The sequence below is a fragment of the Neovison vison genome, chromosome 6 (genome assembly GCF_020171115.1).
Source record: "Neovison vison isolate M4711 chromosome 6, ASM_NN_V1, whole genome shotgun sequence".
Taxonomy (NCBI): Eukaryota; Metazoa; Chordata; class Mammalia; order Carnivora; family Mustelidae; genus Neogale; species Neogale vison.
The window spans coordinates 154,823,805-154,848,655 of NC_058096.1; the positions used below are offsets into that span (position 1 = coordinate 154,823,805).

Below are 24,851 nucleotides of genomic sequence, written 5' to 3' on the forward strand. Positions count from 1 at the left end.
TAGTTAGTTTGCTGTGAAGCACATTTTTTTTTTTTAAGTTGGGGTTTTGTTTTTGTTTTAAGATTTTATTTATTTTTTTATTTATTTGACAGAGATCACAAGTAGGCAGAGGCAGGCAGAGAGAAAGAGAGGAGGAAGTAGTAGTAGCCCTGCATCGGGCTCTCTGCTGAGAGTCTGATGCAGGGCTCGATTCTAGGACCCCAGGATTATGACCTGAGCTGAAGGCAGAGGTTTTAACCCACTGAGCCACCCAGGCGCCCCTTTTGTGTTTTGTTTCATATGTTTATTTCAGTTTCTCAGCTATCTCATTTGATCCTTTAAAAAAATCAACTAGTGTTAGGTAAGACCCTTACCATGCGCTGATGTGAGACTGGGAGTCCTCCTTGCTTGGGGGTCCCCACACTGTTTCCCACTGGCCTTCAGGCCCATCCTCATCACACGACCCTCCCCACTCTCACCCCCAACCTCTTGTAACAAGTGACCTCTTGTCACCATGTCCTCACCTGTTTGCTAAAAGCTGGGACAGTCTGGGTTTGCAGTTTTTTTCTGAAACTGAGTGGAAAGAACGCTTCCTGTTTCTTGGCACTGTCGGATATAAAATTGTGGATCCTGTCCTCAGTCTCATCCAGGTAGAGCGCTCCTTTGCCCTCTGGCACCAGGATTTACGATGACAGCATCTTCTGTGAAGTACTGTTGTCATTGCTTCTCATCTTGTTTCTAAGCCTTAGCCGTACCTTTTTAAAAAATAACTTCACTGAGGTATGATTCACAGATCATACAGTTTGCCCATTCAGGTATACAGGTCAGTGGTTTTGAGTATATTCAGAGTTGTGCAGACATGACCACCATCAATTTTAGAATATTTTCATCAGCCCAAAAAGAAACCCTACCCCATGTAGGTGTCACTCCCTGTTTCCTCCTATCCCCTGCCCCAGTCCCAAGTAACCGCTGGTCTTTCTGTTTCAACAGACTTGCCTGTTCCGGACATTTCATATAAATCGCACCATCCAATAGTTTTCTGTGTCTGGCTTCTTTGATTTAAGATTGTGTTTCAAGGTTCCATCCGTGTTGTAGCCTGTGTCAGTACTGCATTCCCTTCCATGGCTGAGTAAGATTCTGTTTTATGGATGTACCACACTGTATTTTATCCACTTGTCCATTGGTGGACATCTGGGTGGTTTGTGTGCTTTTCGGCTCTTGGGATTAATACAGCTGTGAACACTTGTATAGTGTTCTGTGCAAACGTGTTTTCAGTTCTTTTGAGCAGGTACCTAGGAGTACCAATTGCTGGATCATGTGATAACTGTTGAACTCTTTGAGGAACTACCAGGGTATTTTACAAGGTGACTGCACCACACTGCTCCAGCAGTGTGTGGGGATTCCAACATGCTCCATAGCCTTACAAACACCTTTGTCATTATGCAGCTTTTTGATCCTACCCATCCTAGTGGGTAGGAAGTGGTATTTGTGATTTTGGTTTTCATGTGCTTCATGGCTAACCATGTTGAGCATCTTTTCATCTGCTTATTGGGCCTTTGTATATCTTCCTCAGAGAAATCTGTATTCACAGTATTTGTCCATTTAAAAAATTGGGTTGTCTTTGGGACGCCTGGGTGGCTTAGTTGGCTAAGCAGCTGCCTTCGGCTCAGGTCATGATCCCGGCGTCCTGGGATCGAGTCCCGCGTTGGGCTCCTTGCTCGGCAGGGAGCCTGCTTCTCCCTCTGCCTCTGCCTGCCTCTCTGTCTGCCTGTGCTCGCTCTCTCTCCCTCTCTCTCTGACAAATAAATAAATAAAATCTTTTAAAAAAAAATTGGGTTGTCTTTTTATTAATGAGTGGTAAGAATTCTTTTTTTCTTTCTCAGAAATTTTATTTTTAAGTAATCTCTACGCTCAGCATAGGGCCTTAACCCATGACCCCGAGATAAGAGTCATATACTATTCCTATTGAGCCAGTCAGGCGCCCCTAGAATTTTTAATACAGGGGTGCCTGGGTGGCTCAGTGGGCTAAAGCATCTGCTCAGGTCATGATTCCAGGGTCATGGGATCAAGCCCCGTGTCAGGCTCTCTGCTCGCACCACCCCCTGCCTGCCTCTCTGCTCACTTGTGATCTCTGTCAAATAAATAAATAAGAATCTTAAAAAAAAAAAAAAAAGAAAGAATTCTTGGGGCGCCTGGGTGGCTCAGTGGGTTAAGCCCCTGCCTTCGGCTCAGGTCATGACCCCGGGGTCCTGGGATCGAGTCCCACATCGGGCTCTCTGCTCAGCAGGGAGCCTGCTTCCCTTCCTCTCTCTCTGCCTGCCTCTGCCTACTTGTGATCTCTCTCTGTCAAATAAATAAAAATCTTTAAAAAAAAAAAGAATTCTTAATATATATTAGATACAAGTCCATTTTCCCAGGTAAAGAATTCAGAAGTGTTTTCTGCTTTTCTTCCAAGTTTTTGCTTTCTTAATGTTAATCCTTTGAAGCAGGGAGGCTCCTAAGTTTGAAGTAGAATTTGTATATTTTCCTTTCTTACTAACTCTTCGGATTTGGTTTCTTGCACAGGCCTGCATTGGCTGATGTTTCCTCCACACCTAGGATAGTGACTGGATTTTGGGGCGTCTGAGGGGAGTGCCAGGGACAGTGGGCATGGTGAGGAAGAACAAAGCAGGGTGAAGAGTTTCGTTTCTGTGCTTTAAGTGATATCCTATGCGATATAAGGTTAGGCTGAGACAATTAAAAAAAAATGGCCCCTTCCTTTTGGGTAATAGGGTTGTGATAACAACTATTAATTTTGGCTGCAGCCTTTTTCAGAATGAGAATATCAGGTCAGTGGGAGCCTCAGTATTAACTCCTTCCTCCCTGGGTATAGCTTTTTGGTTTTTGTTAGAGGAGTCTTTGTCGCCATTGCTTCTCCAATGTAAATGTTCCTCGGAAGCGCTTGGAGAGCTTAACAGGGATTGCTGTGTTCATCCGAGGGTTTCTAAAACTCACCAGGTCTCAGATGAGGCCCATACATGGGCATCTTTAACAGGTTCCCCAGGTGATGGTGATGCTGTTGTTCATGAACCACACTTTGGGTCCACTGGTCTACCTCATCAATCTGTATTACTGGTGTAGTTTCAGGGGCTCCGGGTGGCAGACAGCTGTGTTTCTCTCCCAGCAACCTCACTGCTGGCATGTTTACAGAAGACTCCTCAGATAAGATGGTCTGTGCCTGAGGATCATTTTTCTGAATATGGAACCAAAGGATATATATTTCACCTATGCTCTTGGCTGATACTGAGATCAGAAGATCAGGAGGGCACCATATTATTTTTGAACCTCTGCTTTGCTGTGTGTGTTCCTCACATGCCATTGTCTTTCATCTAAATACTAATTCTTGGAGAATGTAGGAGAGTGGCCTGTAGGTGTCCAGTTAGCTAACTGGTGATAGAGCAAGGCTAAGGTGTGCAGATAGTCTCCAGTGATAACTTGAGCTGGGGGGATGGGAAAGAACCTTTGGCTTCTCCACATAGATTTTCCAGCTCTGTTTTAAATTATTTTCTGTGTGTGTGTGTGTGTGTGTATGTGTGTGTGTGTGTGTGTGTATAGATATATAGACGTGGACCAAGAGCCCTGGAGTCCTGGAAGTCTGAACATGAAGAGAACCAACCATGGTGCCTTGGTTCTGACTCCATTTTTCATTGTCCTTGCCTATGAAAGGCAAGCCCTTTTGTCCCATTTGTCTTTCCCAGCGTATTTCTGGTTCTTTCATGATGGACACCCTCAGAAAGATTTTCACAGGAAGTGTGTGAAATAGGTCAGCATTTGTAAAGCAGTGTCTGGATTTTGTTCAGAGTAAAAGATAAGCAAAGACTTAATTAAACGTTCTCTTCTGAAACAGGGTATCCAGTTACTGGCTTAGCTGTGGAGGGTTGTTACTCTGTGAGAGGAATAGTGTTCTGTGAATGGACCATGCGCACAGTAGAAATGCAGCTCATTTGTCGCACTTGGTTCTGTGGGTTAAACCCTCAGCACTCCACCAAGGAGAGCGGAAGGACATCTCTGTGTACCGTGAGCCCCCGCTCATCCCCTCCTGGAGAGCCGTCACGTTCCCAACCAACGGCAGGTTCTTTGATTTGTTGAAGAAGGAAATGGAAGGGACAGGAGGAAATGGAGACCAGAGGGCAGCTTCCTTGTGTGTTTTTTAAAAAACAGGACTAAGGGATGGGCAGACTCCTTAAATGGTAAGAATTTATAGAAAGCAAGTAGATTTTTCTGATGTGTGATCTCTTTCATTTGTTTTGTATCATTTTGAAGCACTCTCATGGATTTTGCTTGATCTGAAAGTGCTCTGTGATGTAGCTGGGTAGGAAAATTACATTTATACCCCTTTGTACATGGGGTAAGTGAGGTCAGTGAAGATACGTCTTTTTTTGTCCAAGGTCACACAGCTGGTCATTTGCAGATACAGGACTCAAACATACATCTTTTCCATATTTGCTCTTCAGTTCTGGTGTCTTTCCTATTTCACCATGTTGGGAAATGTCCCAGAAGGGCGGAAAGGGAAGATGCCTGCGTGTGTGCATGTGTGTTGGGGATGGATGGTGAGGAAAAGGAACAAGAGGTCTAGAGAAGAAAAAATACTTTAACTAAAATTCAGGCCATTTGGCTCTGTGTCAGAGTGTACAGAGCAGAGATCCCCACCTATGTAGGGCTAGTTGCCCATGGTGGAGTGAGGGTCAGTTTTTACAAAGGCTGGGAGGGGATTGGATGGGACCACAGGCAGATACCCTAAGAGCATAGAGGGCTTTGCTAGTAAAGGACAAAGCAGCCGGGGATTAAAGTCAGGAGGCTAATGGAATAGGATAAGAAATTGCTCTTCTGGGGATATAGAATCTCCAAATGTGAGGGAACTAATAGGAAGATAGATTGTTTGGTGACTCAGCCTAGATGACTAATCCAGAGAAGCCCCTCTGAAGAGGAAGACAGCTTCTCCCCTGCTCTGGGGAATGTGACTAAGAGAAGTGCCAGTAAACTTTGGGTTATGATCTGCTGTTTGGGGGATGACTGTGCTGCCATTCAAACCAACTTAATCTAAAATAAGGGATGATTTGGTTCAGAGAATTAAAAATACAGTTAGAGCTGGGTTCAGGCCCAGCCTGAACTAATGGCTTAAATGAGGTTCACAAGGCCCTGTGTTTTCCTCAGTTTCTCTGCTCTGCCTTCCCCAAAGTTGGCTTCATTTCACAAGGGAGCCCCTTGACGGGACTAGGTTCTCCCCCTCACATTTGTAAAAGGGTTGCAGCTGTTCAGACCTCACAGTGTCATCCCATCCTGTTCAAGGAAAGATCCTTGTAGCTATTGGAGAAGACTAAGGAAGCAAACATCTTCTTGGCTCTCGTTGTTTTATGTGCCCACAGCCTTGGATGGAAAGACCATCCTTGGAGTAGGGGAGGGCCCAACTCCACGCACATTGCATGGTTAAAATGGGGAAGCAGTAACTTCTGAAATGAAATTTCGGGGCACTTTTGCCAGAAAGGAGAATCCAAGCTGGGTAAATTATAGAAGTCTTCCATACCAACCAAAGAGATAAGGGGATGAAATAATTCCAGATAGATTTCCCTGGGCGATTCTTTGAGGGAGGGAGTAATGCTTAATAATAGCACATGTATTAAGAGAATAGACTTAAGATAAAAGGAGAGACATAATAATTGCTTGACTTAAAGAACAAAAGGATTTCATTCCCTCTCACATAATAGTGGTCGAGGGTGTTGCTTCACACTGTTAACTCTTGATCCCATCTTTCTTCTTTGTGTCCTGTGTCCTCTCTTAGGTCTGGGTTGTCACCGGTTTCAACAACAAAGTGGGGAAAGTGTAGAGGAAGCAGCTGTCTGTTTTAGGGGTTCTGTGCCATGCGTGCTCTGCACCTCCCCCTCACGCTGTGTTGATGAGAACTTGGTCCATGGCCTGTGTCACTGCAGGGGCCGCTAGGAAATGCGGTCCCTAGCAGGTGACCAGTGACTGGCCTTCAGCTCTGTGATTATAGAAGACGGCAAGAAGGAATTTTGGTGAGGAGTGGGCAGTCTCCATTGTAAGGGCCTATTCAGCCAAAGCGCCCACACCCGGATTGAACTGCCATTTTGCTGTTTATGCAGTAAAACGTAAATTGACCCTATCCCCTCCCCACCAGGGGAACTTACTTAAAAGCAAGTCCGGGAAACCAGTCCAGGTAACAAAGCCCAAATACATGGGTGGGTCAGGTCAGGTGGAGATCACAGCCTGAATGCAGGGATGAGTCGGGTCAGGTGGAGACATCCAGTCAGTAAAGCCGCATACTGTCTCCCTAGCTACCAAGGAGTATGGGCCCCGCCTTTTGGGCGCCAATTCTGACCAAGGTGATAGGCTAGTTCAAATGTCTACTATAGGGTAAATTGTAATTCAGTTGGTCACTTATGTGTGACCTAGCAGGACTGTGCAGCTTTCTCTGTGTGTTACAATCTCCTTCCTTGCCTGGGTGTGGCCAGGCCCAACCACTGGCCTTTGCTCTATAAAAGTTAGTCTGTGAGGCAGGGAGGGGTCGTGCTCTCTGTAAGAGGCGAGGCCCTGACTGGTCGGTTTGATTCTCGATGCTTGGTGCGAAATAAAGCTTTGCTTGACCTTAGCTTTGTATCAGTCTCGCTCCTTTAATCATGGACCCGTTATTGGGGGATCCAACACTGGGGACCCAACACCATCAAATGCCCAAACTAGCTTTCCTAAGAGGCTTAGCCATCCTGAATGATGTTCCTGTGGCACATAGCAACACCTCCTCAGGAAAGAATCTTCCTCTAGTTCCTTCATTTGGGGAACCAGGAAGGCTTTCAAAGGAGTTCAGTTAGTTCGGTTCAGGTATATATGACAGAAAATCTGTCATAGCAGTGACCTTTGCTTTTTTTTCTCGCCTGTAAAAGACGTTTATGGTATAAGTGATGTGTTAATGGTGTCAGGGACTCTCTTTATCCTACTCTTCTGTCATCTCAGCATTTGGTTCCTCCTCATAGTCCAAGATGACTGTCTGAACTCCAGACATTGTTCAGTTTTCTCCGGCAAAAGGAAGAGGAAAGGCCTCAGAGGGCATTTCCCGGGAGTCACACACAGCACTTCCAAGGACACCCTGCTGGTCAGAGCTTAATCATTTGAGGCACCTAGCTGCAAGGGGGCTGAGGAACTAGCCTTCCTTCCAGGAGTTTAGGAGCTCCACACTGGGGCCACTTGTGCGAAGGAGGAAGAAGATTACTCTGGACATTGGACAACAATAAACAGTCTCTGTGAGAGACCACGTGCCCCCCACACCTCTGCCTGCAGATGTGTGTGCATTTCTCTGCCCGTGCTAAATTCTAAAACCCATTTTCATATTTATCTGAAGGAAAGAAACCGCCATCAGCACCGATGTTTTAAGTGCATACCAGGTGCGAAACATGATCTGTATCACTTACTTTCATGAGCGCGCTCTCCCAGGGCGTTACCCAGCAGAGTTTAGGTGTGGGCAGAGTGGTGGGAGCCAGAAGGACTTCCTGGAGTGCCCAGAGTTTAGCGACAGCGGAGATCTTAACCTCCCTGAAAGGGCAAGAGGACAGACCTGTGTCACCAAAGCAGCCTGACCAGAGCTGAGAGGCCTGGAAGAAAGGCTGCCTGTCAGGAGGTTATAACCGTGGAACGGAGCCGAGCCAGCACCCCTGTGAGCCTGGGCCAGAATGACCCCTGGAGGGTGATAAATACCCTGACCTGTCTCCCCTCCCACCCTGGATCTCCTAGCAGTGTCCCACTTCGGCTGAGTCCCAGCTGGCAGGCTTTAGAGAGAAAGGGCCCCTAGGGAAAACTGTCCAGGAAAGCAGCTCCCCGGGGAACACAGCAGGGAGAAGGGCAGAAAGTGGATTGGGGGTTTGGGAGAGCAGCACAGAACAACCCACACAGTATTAACGATTCCTTTTTCCAAGTAGGGAAACTGAGGCATGGAGAAGCTAAGTCACTTTCCCAGCTGGGAAGCAACAGACAGGACCCTCTTAGCTTCAGATGTGTCCTGAAGGGGAAGGCTGAGCACACGGCACACTTGCCTTTCCTGTCCGCTGCCCAGTGCTCTGCACAGAGTAGGCATCTATAAATGGTCAGTGATTGAAATCATCCGGAGAGGCATATGTGGACATACAAGTAACCGTTTCCTTTTCCTTGTCTCGCAGGTCGCTGTCCCAAACCTCAGCGAGGCGGTGCAGGACGCAGACCTGCTAGTGTTTGTCATTCCCCACCAGTTCATTCACAGAATCTGTGACGAGATCACCGGGAGAGTGCCCAAGGAAGCACTGGGCATCACCCTCATCAAGGTAACTGGCCCCCTGACCTCAGGCAGAAAAAGCATTGCTGGACTTCAGTTACAGGGAAATTGTATTTCCTCTCACTCCCGTTTGTTGAAAGGGAGGCTATGGCACTTTTTTGTTTTCTGGTTGTTTTTTTTTTAAAGGTTCCTAGAAGATAATCGATGACACATCCCTGGAGCTTCCCTGAGCTCAGCTTCAGGCGAGGGCTGCTTTCTATCACAGAGGGTTTTAGCCTTGGCAGTGATGTGAGGATGGGCTTCTCCGGGTGAGCCTTGCTGCCAGAAAGAACCTATCCAGGACACGGGTCTCAGCCTGCATCCTGGGAATCACCGGTGGTGTGTGGTGCCGGGAAATGCATCCTCGTTCGTTTCCACTCTGGGTACATCCTCAAAAGGGAGTTTTTAACCAGAAGTTCATAGACTACCCCCACACGTCCCTAGACAGAATTCAGGAAGTTCCTGGCTTAAATGTGGGGGAGAAAAATTACATTTTTGTTCGTTTTAACTTCTAACTGAAATGAGCATTTTCAGATGCCAGCCACAGGCCAGACTTGAAATAACTATAACGTTAGCAGGACCCGTGGCTCTGTTGTTGACAGAAATCCCAGGTGTTTTCCTTCCACTTTATAACGCCTCTAGGTATCTCAAGGTAGTATTTACGCTGATCATGACCTTGAAACTGTGGTCATTGGTAAACCTGCCAAATCCTCTTTCTCTAATTGCATTAATAAAACAGCGCATTTATGACTTGTCATAGATTTGTGTGATTTCCTTTTTTAAAAATGTTTTATAACTGTTTCAGTATAATTGGCTTCCTGGGTCATCTCGTGCATTTTGCTTTATGCATATGAAATTCTGAGAGTGAGTCCATAAAACTTCACCAGACTGCCAGAGGTGAAGGCCACATCATAAAAAAGGTTAAGAACCCTGTGGAGAGATTTTGTTCTCTAAAGCGGTTCACAGATGAATATTTCTGGAAGCAGACTTGAACAACTCACATGTCAGTTATAAATACAATGGATAAATAAATGGTGGACTTTTGTTTTGGTCTCCCATGCAAGTACTAACCAGGCCCGACCCTGCTTAGCTTCCAAGATCAGACGAGATCGGGCGCCTTCAGGGTGGTATGGCCGTAGACTGGACTTTTGTTTTGGAATACTACATGGTGGTAAATAGGAACACACCAGAATGTTCATGTAGCCATATAGGTGAGTCTCTAAAATGATAGTGGAGCACCAAGTGGTACCTCATGGGTGAACAGTACAGTTGCACTTACAGACTTTCAGAAACTGGCAGTATGGTATAACAGACTATTAGGAATATAGCCTTATGTGGCAAAACTTGGTCAAGAAGAGAAGGGAACAGTTCATACAGCCTTGGGTAGTGGTTCACCCTGGTCAAGGTGGGGACCAGTGGTGAGGAGGAGTACGGACTAGGGGAGGAATATACGGGACTTCAGTGGTACAGGCTGTGTTCTGGGTGGTCACAAGTTCATTTTCTTCCCCCTTTTGTTGTTAGGCAGACACTGTATGTATGTTACCTTGGAAGAGCTATTTTTCAAGTTGTGTATCCCCGCTGGGTGCCTGTATCTGCATTAGTAACAGAGCAACCATGTCATGAGTTTTCATTTGGTTTGTTTTCCTCAAACTTGTCGACATCCTTACAGGGCATAGACGAGGGTCCTGAGGGGCTGAAGCTCATTTCCGACATCATCCGGGAGAAGATGGGCATTGACGTCAGTGTGCTCATGGGAGCCAACATTGCCAGTGAGGTGGCTTCAGAGAAGTTTTGTGAGACCACCATTGGTGAGGTTACCTGGGTGGGGAGGCCTGGGGAGCCTGGATACGGTGTTTCAAAATGTACATTTGCGATTTCTGGTATTTTCTGTACTGGACTCTTCCTCATGTGGATATTCAGTGGTACAGGGATTTAATGTAAAGGAGGTCATTCTGTGGAACTGAAGTGTTTCAACAGCTTCCAGAATGAAAGTAAAGGCCAGGAGACCATTTGGACCTCCCCTGATCACATAGTGAATTATCAAACACAAAAATGCAGAGTTGCTTATACTGAGAAGCGGGTGATAACATCCATGGAGGGGCTCCCCTGGCCTTAGAAAACCCAGAGCTCGCTCTCTCTTTTTTTTTTTTTACTCACAAATGCCAGTATCTGATCCTCACTGGATTCCAGTGCCATTGAAAGCTTTGGCAGCACATATACTAAAAATTGTAACGATAAAAATTGATGGGAATGAGCCCTGTTTCAGGTGAGTTATCTAAAACTCTGTGAACAAGTTACCTGCCCCAAGGTCACATAGCTAGTTTAGAACCCAGGCATGAACTTGGCCATCTTGTTTCCTAAATTAGAAAGCTCTTTCTACTCTTACACAACATTGGTGTTGTGAAAATTTCTGCTTCTTTTAAAAAGGGTTGTGGAATTCTCGTGTGCCCATGTACCATATGAAAAGACTGATAGAGGGGCACCTGGGTGGCTCAGTGGGTTAAGCCTCTGCCTTCAGCTCAGGTCATGATCCCAGGGTCCTGGGATCAAGCCCCGCATCTGGCTCTCTGCTCAGCAGGGAGCCTGATTCCTTCTCTCCCTGCCTGCTCTCTGCCTACTTGTGATCTCTGTCTGTCAAATAAATAAATAAAATCAAAAAAAAAAAAAAAAAGAAAGAAAAGACTGATAGAAAAGTAATATTGCTATATTTGCAGATGCTTAGAAAGATTTGAGTTTATTTACCACTCCAGAACTTCCTTCTACCTTTGTCAAACATACCAGCAATGTGAATGATTTCTCCCTGCAGCTTTGTAAAGGGAGGCCCTGAGAGAGGTCAGGCACTTTTGAGTAAGATAGAATGCATGGGAAAAAGTAGCTCCTTTTTTTTTTTTATTTATTTGAGAGAGAATGAGGGAGTGCAGAGGGAGAAGGAGACTCCCTGCTGAGCAGGGAGCCCAACACAGGGCTGGATCCCAGGATCCTGAGATCATGACCTGAGCCAAAGGCAGATAGATGCTTAATTGATTGGGCGTTAAGAGCCTGGTAGCTCTGGATTTTTCTAAATGCCTGCAAGTTAGGACGGTTTTACTTCCTTTGCTTATTTCTCTCTCTCTCTCTTTTTTTAAAAGATTTTATTTATTTATTTGAGAGAGAGGGATGAGAGGGAGGGGAGAAGGTCCAGGGGAGAAGTAGACTCCCTGCAGAGCTAGGAGCCCCATGGGGGAGTCGATCCTGGGACTCCAGGATCATGACCTGAGCTGAAGGCAGTGGCCTAACCCACTGAGCCACCCAGGCGCCCCTTGCTTATTTCTTTTTACTTTTAATTGGCATTGATGTGTGGAATATAGGTATGATCAAAAAAAAACCATTTCTTAAATTTAATTTCCATTGTTCTTGTGTCTGTAAACTATTAATTTATGTTTATAGTTAAGCAATGTACTGCTTTATAATTGTTCTATTTGTTTAATATATAACATAATTTACATACATTTTCGCAGCTGGATAGTATTCCATCAATAATCCCATATATCTGTGCACTTAAAACTTCTTTCTTTTTTGAGAACTGCTATCTTATGGAGAACAGAGGTATTGCTAATAATACAATGAAGAAAACAAAATGGACTATAGTCAATCCAGGTTGATACTTATAAAAATGACATATATAGACAGAGGTAAGAAAATTCAAACAGTATGAGAAAGTGTGTCGTTAGAATTAAGATTGTGTATTTCTGGAGCTTGGGAAGACGGCAGAGCAGGAGGAACGTGAGCTCACCCCATCTCACAGGTACAAACAGGTATCATCCACATCCAAGTCAATAAACCAGAGAGGGATCCAGAGATAGGCAGAACGAACTTTGCGGCTAATACAGAGAAGAAGTTGCATCTGACAAGTGAGGAAGGTCAGAAAGGTGGAGGGAGGCTGCCCACAGGAGGGAGAGAGCTGTGTGCATGGAGAGGGCAGAGAAATGAGCTGTTGTACAAGGGAGCTCCCATGGGAACACTAATCCCCAAACATTGGCTTTAAGAACGAGAGGGGCTGAATTCCATGAGTCTGTACAATAAGTGGGAATTGGAACCTGGAGCTTTGGAGGTCAGCGGACTCAGTACTGAGCGAGCCTGGAGGGCGAGTGATGGCAGGGTTGCTACCCTTAAAGAGCAGCCTGAGCAGAGAGGCAACATAAAAATAGCAGTTTACACAGTGTTGAGGACCAGTGGGAGACAGATCTGTTCATACTGATTTTGGACCATGTTGGCAGACTTCTCTGAAAATGAGGGAACTGCCAGGCGCCATTTTCCACCTCCATCCCCCAACATAAATATAGAGCCACCTTTGGAAGGCAGGGCTGCACAAACATTTGTAGCCTCCGCCCAGCGTTCAGGGCAAATTTTATTAAAGCTGTGTGCATGCCCTGCCCAGTCACTGGGTGCATACCTGTCTCCTTGCATAGCACCCAGCCACCATTGCACATTTTGCCCAGCCTCGTGACCCTAGCCACGCAGCTTTCCAGCCACAGTGGCACTTCAAGAGATCCAGCATAGGACTAGAGTTCCAACACACATTTTTTTAACACCACCACTTCGCTCCCAAGTTCCCCAGTGGGTACGTCCTCTCAGAGCAGATCTGCCTGCGTCCCATGAACACCACAGAGAGCACAGCCCACAGCAGGCAGGGAATCCGTGCCAGTGTCCACACTGGAAGGAAAAGTGATTCAGACATGACAGCAGGAGACAGACATGACATGACATGAGGAGACAGAAATTTATCCCAAATGAAAGAACAGGACAAGGCACAGCCAGAGATCTAAGCAAAATAGTACAAGTAACTTGCCTGATAGAGAATTTAAAGCAGTGATCATAAGGATACTCACTGGACTTGAGAAGAGTGGAAGATGTGAGGGAGATGCTTAATGCAGTGATAAGGAATAATGGAGCAGAGATGAAGGGCTCAAGAAATGAAATGAGAAACATGCCTAATGGAATGAGCAGTGGGATGGAAGAAACAGAGGAAGGAATTAGTGACCTGGAAGACGGAGAAATGGAAAGTGTTCAAGCTTAACAAAAGAGAGAGAGAAGAATTCTGCAAAATGAGAATAGACTGAAGGAACTCAGGGACTCCATCAAATGTAGTAACATTTGTATTATAGGAGTCTCAGAAGAAGAGAAGAGGGGGCAGAAAATTTATTTGAAGAAATAATAGCTAAAAACTTCCTTATCTGGGGAAGGAAACATGTCCAGCTCCAGGAGGCACTGAAAACTCCATCGAAATCAACAAAAGCAGGGGCCCGTGGGTGGTGGTCAGTTAAGTGTCTGACCCTTGGTTTTGGCTCAGGTTATGATCTCAGGGTCATGAGATCAAGCCCTGCATCTTGTTCTGTACTCAGTGTGCAATCTGCTTGAGATTCTCTCTCTCCTTTTCCCTGTGCCCCTACCCCCGCCTGCTTGCTCTCCTCTCTCTCTAAATAAATCTTTTTTTTTTTTAAATCAACAAAAGCAGGGGTGCCTGGGTGGCTCAGTGGGTGAAAGCCTCTGCCTTCGGCTCAGGTCACAGTCTTAAGGTCCTGGGATCAAGGCCCACATAGGGCTCTCTGCTTGGTGGGGAGCCTGATTCCCCCTCCCTCTCTGCCTGCCTCTCTGCCTACTTGTGATCTCTCTCTCTCTGTGGCAAAAAAACAAACAAACAAACAAAAAAACCTTTAAAACTCAACAAAAGCAGACCCACACCAAAACATTGCAATTAAAATTGCAAAATAAAGTGGTAAAAAGAAATCTTAAAAGCAGCAAGGTAAAAGAACTTGGGCACCTGGGTGGCTCAGTTGGTTAAGCAACTGCCTTCAGCTCAGGTCATGATCCTGAAGTCCTGGGATTGAATCCTGCATCAGGCTCCCAGCTATGTGGGGAGTCTGCTTCTCCCTCTGACCTCCTCCTGTCTCATGTTCTCTCTCACTGTCTTAAATAAATAAAATCTTAAAAAAAAAAAAAAAAAAGAAGACGAAGAAGAAGAAAAGATGACACTTAAAAGGGAAAACCCATAAGGCTAACAGAAAACTCTTCAACAGAAACTTGGCAAGCCAGAAGGGAGTAGCATGATATATTCAAAGTGCTGAATAGGAAAAATCTGAGGCCAAGAATACTCTATCCAGCAAGGCTGTCATTAGGAATAGAAGGAGAGAGAAACAGTTTCCCAGACAGACAAAACTAAAACTAAAGGAGTTCATGATCACTAAACCAGCTCTGCAAGAAATTTTAAAGGGGACCCTTTGAGTAGAAAAGAGAGACCAAAGGTGACCGTATAAAGTAGGAAACAGAAATGCTGGAAAAATGAGTATTTCTGTAAAAAAAAAAAAAATCAGTCGAGCAACTCAAGAAAAGAAAGGATACAAAATATAACATATTCCTAAAACAGGGAGAAGAGGAGAAAAGAATGTATTCAAACTTAAAACAACTATCAACCGAATATAGACTACTATATGCAGAAGAGGCTATATACAAACCTAATGATAACCATATATCAAAAACCACTAATACGCAAAAAATAAAGAGAAAGAAATCTAAATATATCACTAAGGAAAATCAGCAAAAATATGAAAGAGAAAGACAATAAAGGATCAGAGAAAAGCTTCATGTATAACCACAAAACTAGTAATAAAATGGTAAAAATACATAACTATAATTACTTTAAATGTAAATGGACTAAATGCTCCAGTCAAAAGTCACAGGTATCAGAATAGATTTAAAAAAAGAACCATCTATATGCTGCCTCCAAAAGACTCATTTTATTTTTATTTATTTATTTAATTAATTTTTTAAAAAGATTTTATTTATTTATTTGACAGTAGATGGAGAGGCAGGCAGAGAGAGAGAGAGAGAGAGAGAGAGAGAGAGAGAGAGAGGGAAGCAGGCTCCCTGCTGAGCAGAGAACCCAATGCGGGACTCGATCCTAGGACCCTGAGATCATGACCTGAGCCGAAGGCAGCGGCTTAACCCACTGAGCCACCCAGACGCCCCCAAAACACTCATTTTATACTTAAAGACACCTGCATATTGAAAGTGAGGGGATGGAGAATCATGTATCCTGCAAATGGTTGTCAAAAGAAAGCTGGAGTAACAGTACTTAATATCAGACAAAGTAGACTTGAAAACAAAAGAGTGTAACAGACAAAGGATACTATATAATCTTAAAGGGGACCATCCAACAAGAAGATGTAACAATTGTAATTATTTACGCACCCAAATATATAATAAAACAGTTAATAACAATCACAAAGGAACTGATTAGTAATGATACAGTAATAGTAGGGGACTGTAACACACCACTTACATCAGTGGACAGATCATCTAAACAGAAAAGCAACAAGGAAACAGTGGCTTTGAGTGACACAGTGGAACAGATGGATTTAACAGGTATATTGAAAACATTTCCATCCTAAAACAGCAAAATACACGTTCTTTTCAAGTACACATGGAACATTCTCCAGAATAGATCACATATTATTAGCCCACAGAACAGGCCTCAACAAATAGAGTAAGATTGAAGTCATAACCATGTATCTTTTCTGACCACAACCTTAAGAAACTGGGAATCAACCACAAGAAAAAATATGGAAAGACCAAAAATACATAGAGGTTAAATAACATGCTACTAAATAATGAATGGTCCACCATGAAATCAAATAAGAAATAAAAAGATAAATGGAAACAAATGAAAATGAGAACATAAAGGTTTAAAACCTTTGGGATGCAGCAAAAAGAAGAAGAGGGAAGTAAATAGCAATACAGGCCTATCAAATGAAGCAAGAAAAGTCTCTAAATAAACAACCTAAATTTAACACCTAAAGGAGCTAGAAAAAGAAAAACCAACAAATCCTTAAAACAGCAGAACAAAGGAAATAATAAAGATTAGAGCAGATATAAATGATACAGAAACCAAAATGATAGGACAGATCAATGAAACCAGAAGCTATTTCTTTGGGGGGGGGGACAAAATTGATAAACCTCTAGCCAGACTTACCAAGAAAAAAGGACACAAAATCTTAAATGAGGGAGGAAAAATAACGGCCACAGCAGCACAGAAATGCAAACAATTTGGAGAGAATATTACGAAAAACTACAGGCCAACAACCTGGACGAAATGGATAAATTCCTAGAAACCTATAAACTATCAAAACTGAAATAGGAATAAGGAGAAAATGTGAACAGACCCATAACCAGCAAAGAAAGAAATGGTAATCAAAAAAGTCCAAACAAAAGTTCAGGACAAGATGGCTTCATTTATTTTTTAAATTATTACTACTTTTTTTTTTAATTTATTTTAAAAATTTTACTTTTTTCTTTGAGAGGGAGCACACAAGCAGGGGGATGAGCAGAGGCAGACAGAGAAGCAGACTCCCTGCTCAGCAGGAAGCCTGATAATGGGACTGGATCCCAGGACCCTGGGGTTATGACCTGAGCTAAAGGCAGACACTTAACTGCCTGAGCCACCCAGGCACCCCTGAGATGGCTTCATTTAAAGACGAGTTGATACAGAGGCACCTGGGTGGCTCAGTTAAAGCCTCTGCCTTCGGCGTGGGTCATGATCGCAGGGTCCTGGGATCAAGCCTCACATCTGGCCCTCTGCTCAGTGGGGAGCCTGCATCCCCTCTCTCTCTGCCTGGCTCTCTACGTACTTGTGCTCTCTATCAAATTAATTAATTAATTAATTTTTTAAAAAAGACGAGTTCATACATAGTCTTCTCAACCTATTCCAAATAAATAAAAGAGGAAGGAAATTTTCCAGATTCATTCTATGAGGCTGGTACTACCCTGATACCAAAACCAAACAAAGATACCACTAAAGAAGAGAACTACAGGCCAGAATCCCTGATGAACACAGACCAAAAATTCCCAACAAAATACTAGCAAACCAAATTCAGTAGTACATTAAACAAATTACTCATCATGATCAGGTGGGATTTATTCCTGGGTTGCAAGGGTGGTTCAGTTTTTGCAAATCAATCAATGTGATCATACCAATAAGAGAACTCACCACTGTTGTTCAACAGAGTATTGGAAGTCCTAGCCACAGCAGACAACAAAAAGAATAAAAGGAATCCAAATTGGTAAAGAAGAAGTAAAACTTTGACAATTTGCAGACGACATGATACTGTCTATAGAAAACCTAAAAAAGGCTCAGTTAGTTGGGCGGCTGCCTTCAGCTTAGGTCATGGGAACAAGTCCCGAATCCTGGCTCCCAGCTCTGCAGGGAGTCTGCTTCTCCCTCTGACCTTCCCCCCGCCCCATGCTCTCTCTCACTGTCAATCTCTCAAATAAATAGATAAAATCTTAAAAGAAACTAACTGAAAAACTTCACCAAAAAACTGCTAGAACTCGTAAATAAACTCAGTAAAGTTGGAGAATACAGTATCAGTGTACAGAAATCTGTTGCATTTCTATACATGAATAATGAAATAGTAGAGAAATGAAGAAAGCAATCCCCTTTGTAGTTGCACTAAAAATAAGATACCTATGAGTAAACCTAACCAGAGAGGTGAAAAACCTATATTCTGAAAACTATTATGACACTGGTGAAAGAAATTGAAGATGACACAAAGAAATGGAAAAGCGTTCTATGCTCAGAGATTAGATGAGCAAATACTGTTAAAATGCCTATACTACCTAAAGCAATCTACATGTTTAATGGGGTCTCTATCAAAACACCAACAGCATTTTTCACAGAACTAGAACAAACAGTCCTAAAATTTGTACGGAACCACAGAAGATTCTTAACAGTTGAAACAATCTTAAAAAAGAAAGGCAAAGCTGGAGGCATCACAATTCCAGACTTCCAAGTTATATTACAGAGCAGTAATAATCAAAACAGGATGGTATTAATAAAAAAGTAGGCACATAGATCAGTGCCATAGAATAGAAAATCCCAAAATAAGCCCACCATTACATGGCCAAGTAATCTTTAACAAAGCAGGAGGGAAGTCTCTTCAGCAAAAAGCTCTGGGAAAATTTGAGAGCAACCTGCAAAAGAATGAAGCTGGACCACTTTCCAGAAATCAATTCAGATGAGTTAAAGACCTAAATGTGAGACATAGAACCATAAAAATCCTAGAAGAGAGCACAGACAGTAACTTCTTCCTAGATTTGTCTCCTGAGGTAGGGAAAACAAAAGGAAAAAATAAACTATTGGGACTACATCAAAATAAAAACCTTCTGCACAGCGAGGGGAATAGTCAGCTAAACAAAAAGACAGCCTACAGAATGGGAGAAGATATTTGCAGATGACATATCAGGTAAAGGGCTAGTATGCAAAATACATAAAGAACTTACGGGACTCAACATCCAAAACCCAAATAATCCAATGAGAAAATGGGCAGAAGACTTGAACAGACATGTCTCCAAAGAAGACATCCAGATGGCCGACAGACCCATGAAAAGATGCCCAATATCACTTATCAGGGAAATGCAAATAAAAACTGCAATGAGATACCACCTCACACCTGTCAGGACGGCTAAAATTAACAACACAAGAAACAACTGGTGTTGGCAAGTATGTGGAGAAAGGGGAAACGCCTTGCATTGTTGGTGGGAATGAAAACCAGTTCAGCCACTGTGGAAAAGTATGGAGGTTTCTCAAAAAGTTAAAAATACCGGGTGCCTGGGTGGCTCAGTCAAACGCCTGGCTTTTTTTTCCAGCTGAGGTTACAGTTTCAGGGTTGTAAGAGTGAGCCCCCCATTTGGCTCCATGCTGAGCTGGTGGGATCTGCTTGAGATTCTTTCCCCCTCTACTCCTTACCCTCCTCTCTAAAATAAATTTTAAAAAAGAAGTTAAAAATAGAACTACCCTATAATCCAGCAATCACACGCCTGGGTATTTACCCCCGGAATATAAGAACACTAATTCAAAGGTATACATGCACCCGTATGTTTATGGCAGCACTATTTATAATAGGCAAGATAGGGAAGCAACCCAAGTGTCCATTGATTGATGAATGGACAAAGATGTGGTGCATATGTATAGTAGAATATTACTCAGCCATAAAAAAGAACAAACTCTTGCCATTTACAACAACATGGATGGAGGGAGCTAGAAAGTATAATGCTAAGTGAAGTAAGAGGAGGACAAGACCATATGATTTCACTCATCTGCAATTTAAGAAACAAAAAACAAGCAAAGGGAAAAAATAAGAGAGAAATCAAGAATCAGACTCTTTATAGAGGACAAACTGATGGTTACCAAAGGAGAGGTGTGGGGTGGGGGTATGGGTAAATAGGTGATAGAGAGTAAGGAGAGTACTTGTGATGAGCACAGGGTGATGTATAGAAGTGTTGAATCACTTTATTGTACACATGAAACTAAATATAAAACTATGTTAACTAACTGGAATTAAAACTTAAAAAGTTAGGGGCGCCTGGGTGGCTCAGTGGGTTAAGCCGCTGCCTTCGACTCAGGTCATGATCTCAGGGTCCTGGGATCGAGTCCCGCGTCGGGCTCTCTGCTCAGCAGGGAGCCTGCTTCCTCCTCTCTCTCTCTGCCTGCCTTTCTGCCTGCTTGTGATCTCTCCCTGTTAAATAAATAAATAAAATCTTTAAAAAAAAAAAAAACTTAAAAAGTTAAAAACAAAAATCCACAGCATATCTTTTTTTTTTTAAAGATTTTATTTATTTATTTGACAGAGATGACAAGTAGGCAGAGAGGCAGGCGCAGAGAGAGAGAGGAGGAAGCAGGCTCCCTGCCGAGCAGAGAGCCTGATGCGGGACTCGATCCCCGGACCCTGAGATAAGACCCGAGCCGAAGGCAGTGGCTCAACACACTGAGCCACCCAGGCGCCCTCCACAGCAAATCTTAAGGTATCCACTAAGATACCTTAACCTAAAACTGTTTAAAAAGTTAAAAACAAAAACCCACAGAAAATCTTAAAGTGTCTACTAAGAAACTCGAGATTCAGGGTGTTAATAGTGATTTACCCAAGATTCTGCAGCTAGCTATTGGTGGAGTCAAGACTTGGATCAGGACTGACTTCAAGCTCTTGCTCTCTAGGTACCATATACTAGTGTCCTTTTCAGTTGGTTCCTAACTCGATGTTGACTTGGGTACATTCGTGTGGAGATAAAGGAACAAGGGCTTACCCAGGTTCAGGTCCCACCTCTGGAGCTCCTCAGCATGGAAGGAGGCTCATTTTGTTCACATAGAGATCATAGGGATTTCAGAAAATCACAGACCAACAGAGCAGAAAGGAACCTCTGGTATCACCCCAGACCATCCGTTGCTTAACAGATGAAGAATGAGTTACTTCACAAGATCACACAGCCAGGGGTGCCTGGGTGGCTCAGTGGGGTAAGCCTCTGCCTTTGGCTCAGGTCATGATCTCAGGGTCCTGGGATTGAGCCCCGCATAGGGCTCTCTGCTCAGCGGGGAGCCTGCTTCCCTTTCTCTCTCTCTGCCTGCCTCTCTGCCTACTTGTGATCTCTCTCTGTCAGATAAATAAACAAAATCTTTAAAAAATAAAAAGATCACAGAGGCAGAAGGGAATGGTCTTGGGTCTGCTCTCCACCTAACCCTGCCTTACTGAAGACATTGTGAACTTTGCTCGCTGATCTCATTTATTCAGCAAATTGTTTAGCAGATTGGAGCCATTTATATAAAATCAGGAGATTAGTCACTTTGAAACAGATATAGTCTGACACAGTACAAAATAGCCAAGAATAGGTCTGTTGTGTAAACATCCTTCAGCCTTGGGGCACCTGGGTGGTTCAGTGGTTTAAGCCTCTGCCACAGTATAAAGTAGACAAGGATAGGTCTGTTGTGCAAATATCCTCCAGCCTTGGGGCACCTGGGTGGCTCAGTGGGTTAAGCCTCTTCAGCTCAGGTCATGATCTCAGGGTCCTGGGATGGAGTCCGGCAGGCAGCAGCAGCATCATGGGGCTCTCTGCTCCGCAGGTAGCCTGCTTCCCCCTCTCTCTGCCTGCTGCTCTGCCTGCTTGTGATCTGTCAAATAAAGAAAATCTTTAAAAAAAAAAAAAAAACACCAAAAAACCCTTAAGCCTCAATTAAATGGCCAGCCCCTCTTATCATAAAGAAGCATTAAATTTCTTAACTCATTTTCTATGCCAACATTTTGAACAGTAAGAAGTAAGGGAAAATGTGATCTGTTCTTGTCACAGGAATTGTTCTATAAAAAAGAGGAAAACACATCAAATTTCCACATCCATTCCCCAGACTGAAAACATAGTGTTCCTACATAATTGCAATAGCATCCTTTAAAAAAAAAAAGAAAAAGAAAAAGAAACTGTAATTTCTCTTCCCAAAAGGAATCCCTGTTAGCAGTTTCTAAGTATTCTCCCAGGGGGGGAGAAATTGTATGTATACCTGCCTATATATAGGTTTTATTCTCTCACAGTTAATTCTTTTAGCCACCTGTGATTCTAATGTAGCCTGTGAAATTACATAATCACTTTTGTTAAAAAAAAATTAACTAGTTCCAACTCAGTCCTATTTTGCCAATAATAAATTGGCAATCAGTTTTGGCAGTCGGTTGGAAATGGCTGGTTGCCCTAATCATTCTGTAGGGCTGAGATCCCATTTCTAATCCTTGATTGAAACTTGTGTCTACCCATAGAATCTGCTAGAATTTTTATGTACCTGTAAGCTATGTTCATTGTCGGGAAACATTTAGTGGGGCATATTAGGCTCTTTTGTTTTGTAAAGACAGACAAATGCACAGAAATTATTTCTCTTTCCCTCTGGCTTCTGTTTATCCAGTGAGTCCACTGCCTTCTCTGTAGATTGGCGACGTCTGTTGGCAACAGGTCACTCTTGGCAACAGTGACCTGAATTAAATTAAGTAAAATATTGAAAGGAAACTAAAACCCAAAGGTGATATTTTCTAAATTGTTTTATAGAACCTGAACTTAACCATGAGGAAATAACATAAATAATGTTATAAAACAACTGGCTTGCCGTCTTAAAAAATGCCAATGTCATGAAAGACAGAGAAAGGTTAAGGAGTGTCCCAGATTAAAGAAGACTCCAGAGACGTGCCTGCCAAATGCAGTAGGATCCTGGGTTGGGGGAGGGAAGGTTGCCATGAAAGACAGCATTGTACTAATAGGAAAGATTGGAATGTGAATTGTATATTAGATAATTGTACCAACATTAAATTTCCTGCATTCGATAATGGCGCTGTGGTTAATCCAGATCTCCTTCCTTGATGACATTAGCAACCAACTCATTCTTAGGTAGGTTCAGGAGTTTCAGCCCACTGGAGTCTTTTGTGGAGGGAGAAGAAAAAACAGCCTTGTTTTTCAGACACTTATAAAAACTCTTAACTGGCATGGTGAACTGTGGTGCCCCCTTGCGGTGAGAGTTCCCTTTATTCTTGGGACTGACTGCAAGAACTGGAGACTTTTCACTGTCACCCCACAAATACTTTTCAAAGCCTGTTACATATCCAGCCAGCATCTGCTAAGTGTCAAGGATACGTAAGCTCCCTGTGGAGCTTCCGAGCACACAAACAGGTGTGGAATCACACACACACACAATGGAAGGTTCGAAGGTGTCATATTACATAGGTTGATTATCTCTAAAACTTGGCATGAAACAGAAGAGACAGTCCCTGTTTGGTTCATATTGGGTGTGGGGCAGCCTTTCCCCGTGGCTTTTGGGCATTACCCGTTCTGGACCAGATGGTCTGGGTCCCTGCTTCCCTCCTCACTACTTGTGATTGGTAATAATACAGTGAGTCCTTTCCTTGCTGTGACTTAAAATAACCATTTTTTTAAAGTACAAATGAGAAAAAGTGAGATCGCTGTCAATCAAGCCCACCTCTCTCAGGGACACTGTGTAATTTGCAGCCGCAGAGGACCTGGGAGACCGACCCCACCTGTCTCGGTGGCAGATGGAGAGTGCCCTTCTTCCTGCCTGTGTTGCCTGTCCGCTCACAGCAGCAGCCCCAGCCTAGCCGCAGACAGCTGGGTTAGTGACCACAGCGAGGGGCTTGTCTGTGGAGGTCGGGTCGTCCTTTGTGTTGGAGGCACTGAGCACTGACCCGTGGTGAGGGATGGAGGAGAAGGACAGTAATGATGTCATGATGTGAAGGCTGGGGGCTGGTTTACCCAACCCCGGTGATGAAACAGGGTTGCACAGAGGCACCCACATGGTCTGGCGGACTGTTTGAAAAAGGAAGAGGACAGTTGGCTCAAACGGACACAGTTACAATGTTTGGAGAACTCTACTAAATAAGCAGTGCTTATAGAATAGGAGTACTACTACAAGCAGTGCTTATAGAATAGGAAATGTGTTTCTAAGGATTGGGTGTAGAGATTTGAAACATTTTATTATGGACAGTTTCTTTAAAGAAAGCAGAAGGAGAGGTGGAACAGGGTCGTGAGCCCCAGAATGGTCATCCATCTCCGGCTCTCCCCTGGATTATTTTCACATTATATTACTTAGGGATGGAATCGTAGCGGTGGACAGTTATCTTTGTCGTCTTCACTGGAAGAATGCAGCTGTGTGAGTTTATTTGGGTTTTGCTGGTTTCTCTTGCTGCTCCTCTGCCCCACCCCCAGGAGGAAGCATAGCGTAGAGAGACAGAACATGGGCTCCGGAACCCAGTGGAAAGCACTCACTGTGTTATTACCAATCATAAGCACCTGGGTTAGAATTGGGCTCTGCCTCCTATGAGTGGGTTGATCCTGGGCACGTCGGTAAACCTCTCTGGGGCCCCCTAGGTCTGCAAATGGCGAACCTCAGTCATGAGCATGTGTCAGCTCTCCCCATCATTATTCTGTGGGACCTCTGTGCACTCTAATAGGCTCTTTCACACCTGCTTCTTACTTAACCCCACAACAGTCCTGAGGGTGCTATAGTGTTTCACTCCTGAGGAAGCTGAACCCGCAGTGGGTGAAATCAGTTTGCAAACTTGTCCTCGGGAGTCAGCTGGGGAGCTCGAAAAGCCACTGATGCGCGTTCCACCACGGGAGACTGATTTAATTGGCCGGGGATGTGGCGGGTGTTGGTGTAGTTAAAGATCCCCAGGTGATTGTAATGCGCAGAGACACGTGTGGGAACAGGCTTGGGAACCTGGAGGCAGGCAGAGCCCCAGTACTGTAGCCCTCAGTGAGCCTTCTGCCCTTTCTGTGTGGCCACTTGACTTGGGAGCCTAGATGTGGCTGGGAACGTTAATCCTCTGGTTTCCAGAGCCAGCCCCACCCTTACACCCTCACCGATCAGAGTGTTTCACACCAGGCTTTATGTGTAAAGTTTTATTTGTGTTTGTTTTAGTTTTAATCCCAAATCCCTAAACAAAACAAAACGAGACCAAGGAAAAACTCCAGAGCCTCCATCCCATTCCAGGTGCCGTCCCAGGGGAGAGGAGGTAGCAGTACTCTTTGAATGCATTTCCTTCCATCTATTCCTTCGGTCCATGAACGTAGCTACTGATGTTTGTGTCAGTTCTCTATTGCCATAGTGATACTAAGTATGGATCACAGAAGCGCAGTGCACACGAAGTAAGCACAGCTAACACCTGTGGTCCTCTGGGGACAGGATGCTCTC

At 43.9% G+C, this 24,851-nt stretch overlaps 1 protein-coding gene across 1 annotated transcript in view; it reads left to right on the forward strand.

Moving 5' to 3' along the window:
* The window catches only part of GPD1L (glycerol-3-phosphate dehydrogenase 1 like), a 62,483-nt gene that overhangs the window by 16,761 nt on the left and 20,871 nt on the right, over window positions 1-24,851 (forward strand). The window contains exons 3-4 of the mRNA XM_044252623.1: window positions 8,181-8,321; window positions 9,981-10,119. Of these exons, the coding sequence (XP_044108558.1) occupies window positions 8,181-8,321; window positions 9,981-10,119 (280 nt within the window). The remainder of the gene's footprint in view (window positions 1-8,180; window positions 8,322-9,980; window positions 10,120-24,851) is intronic.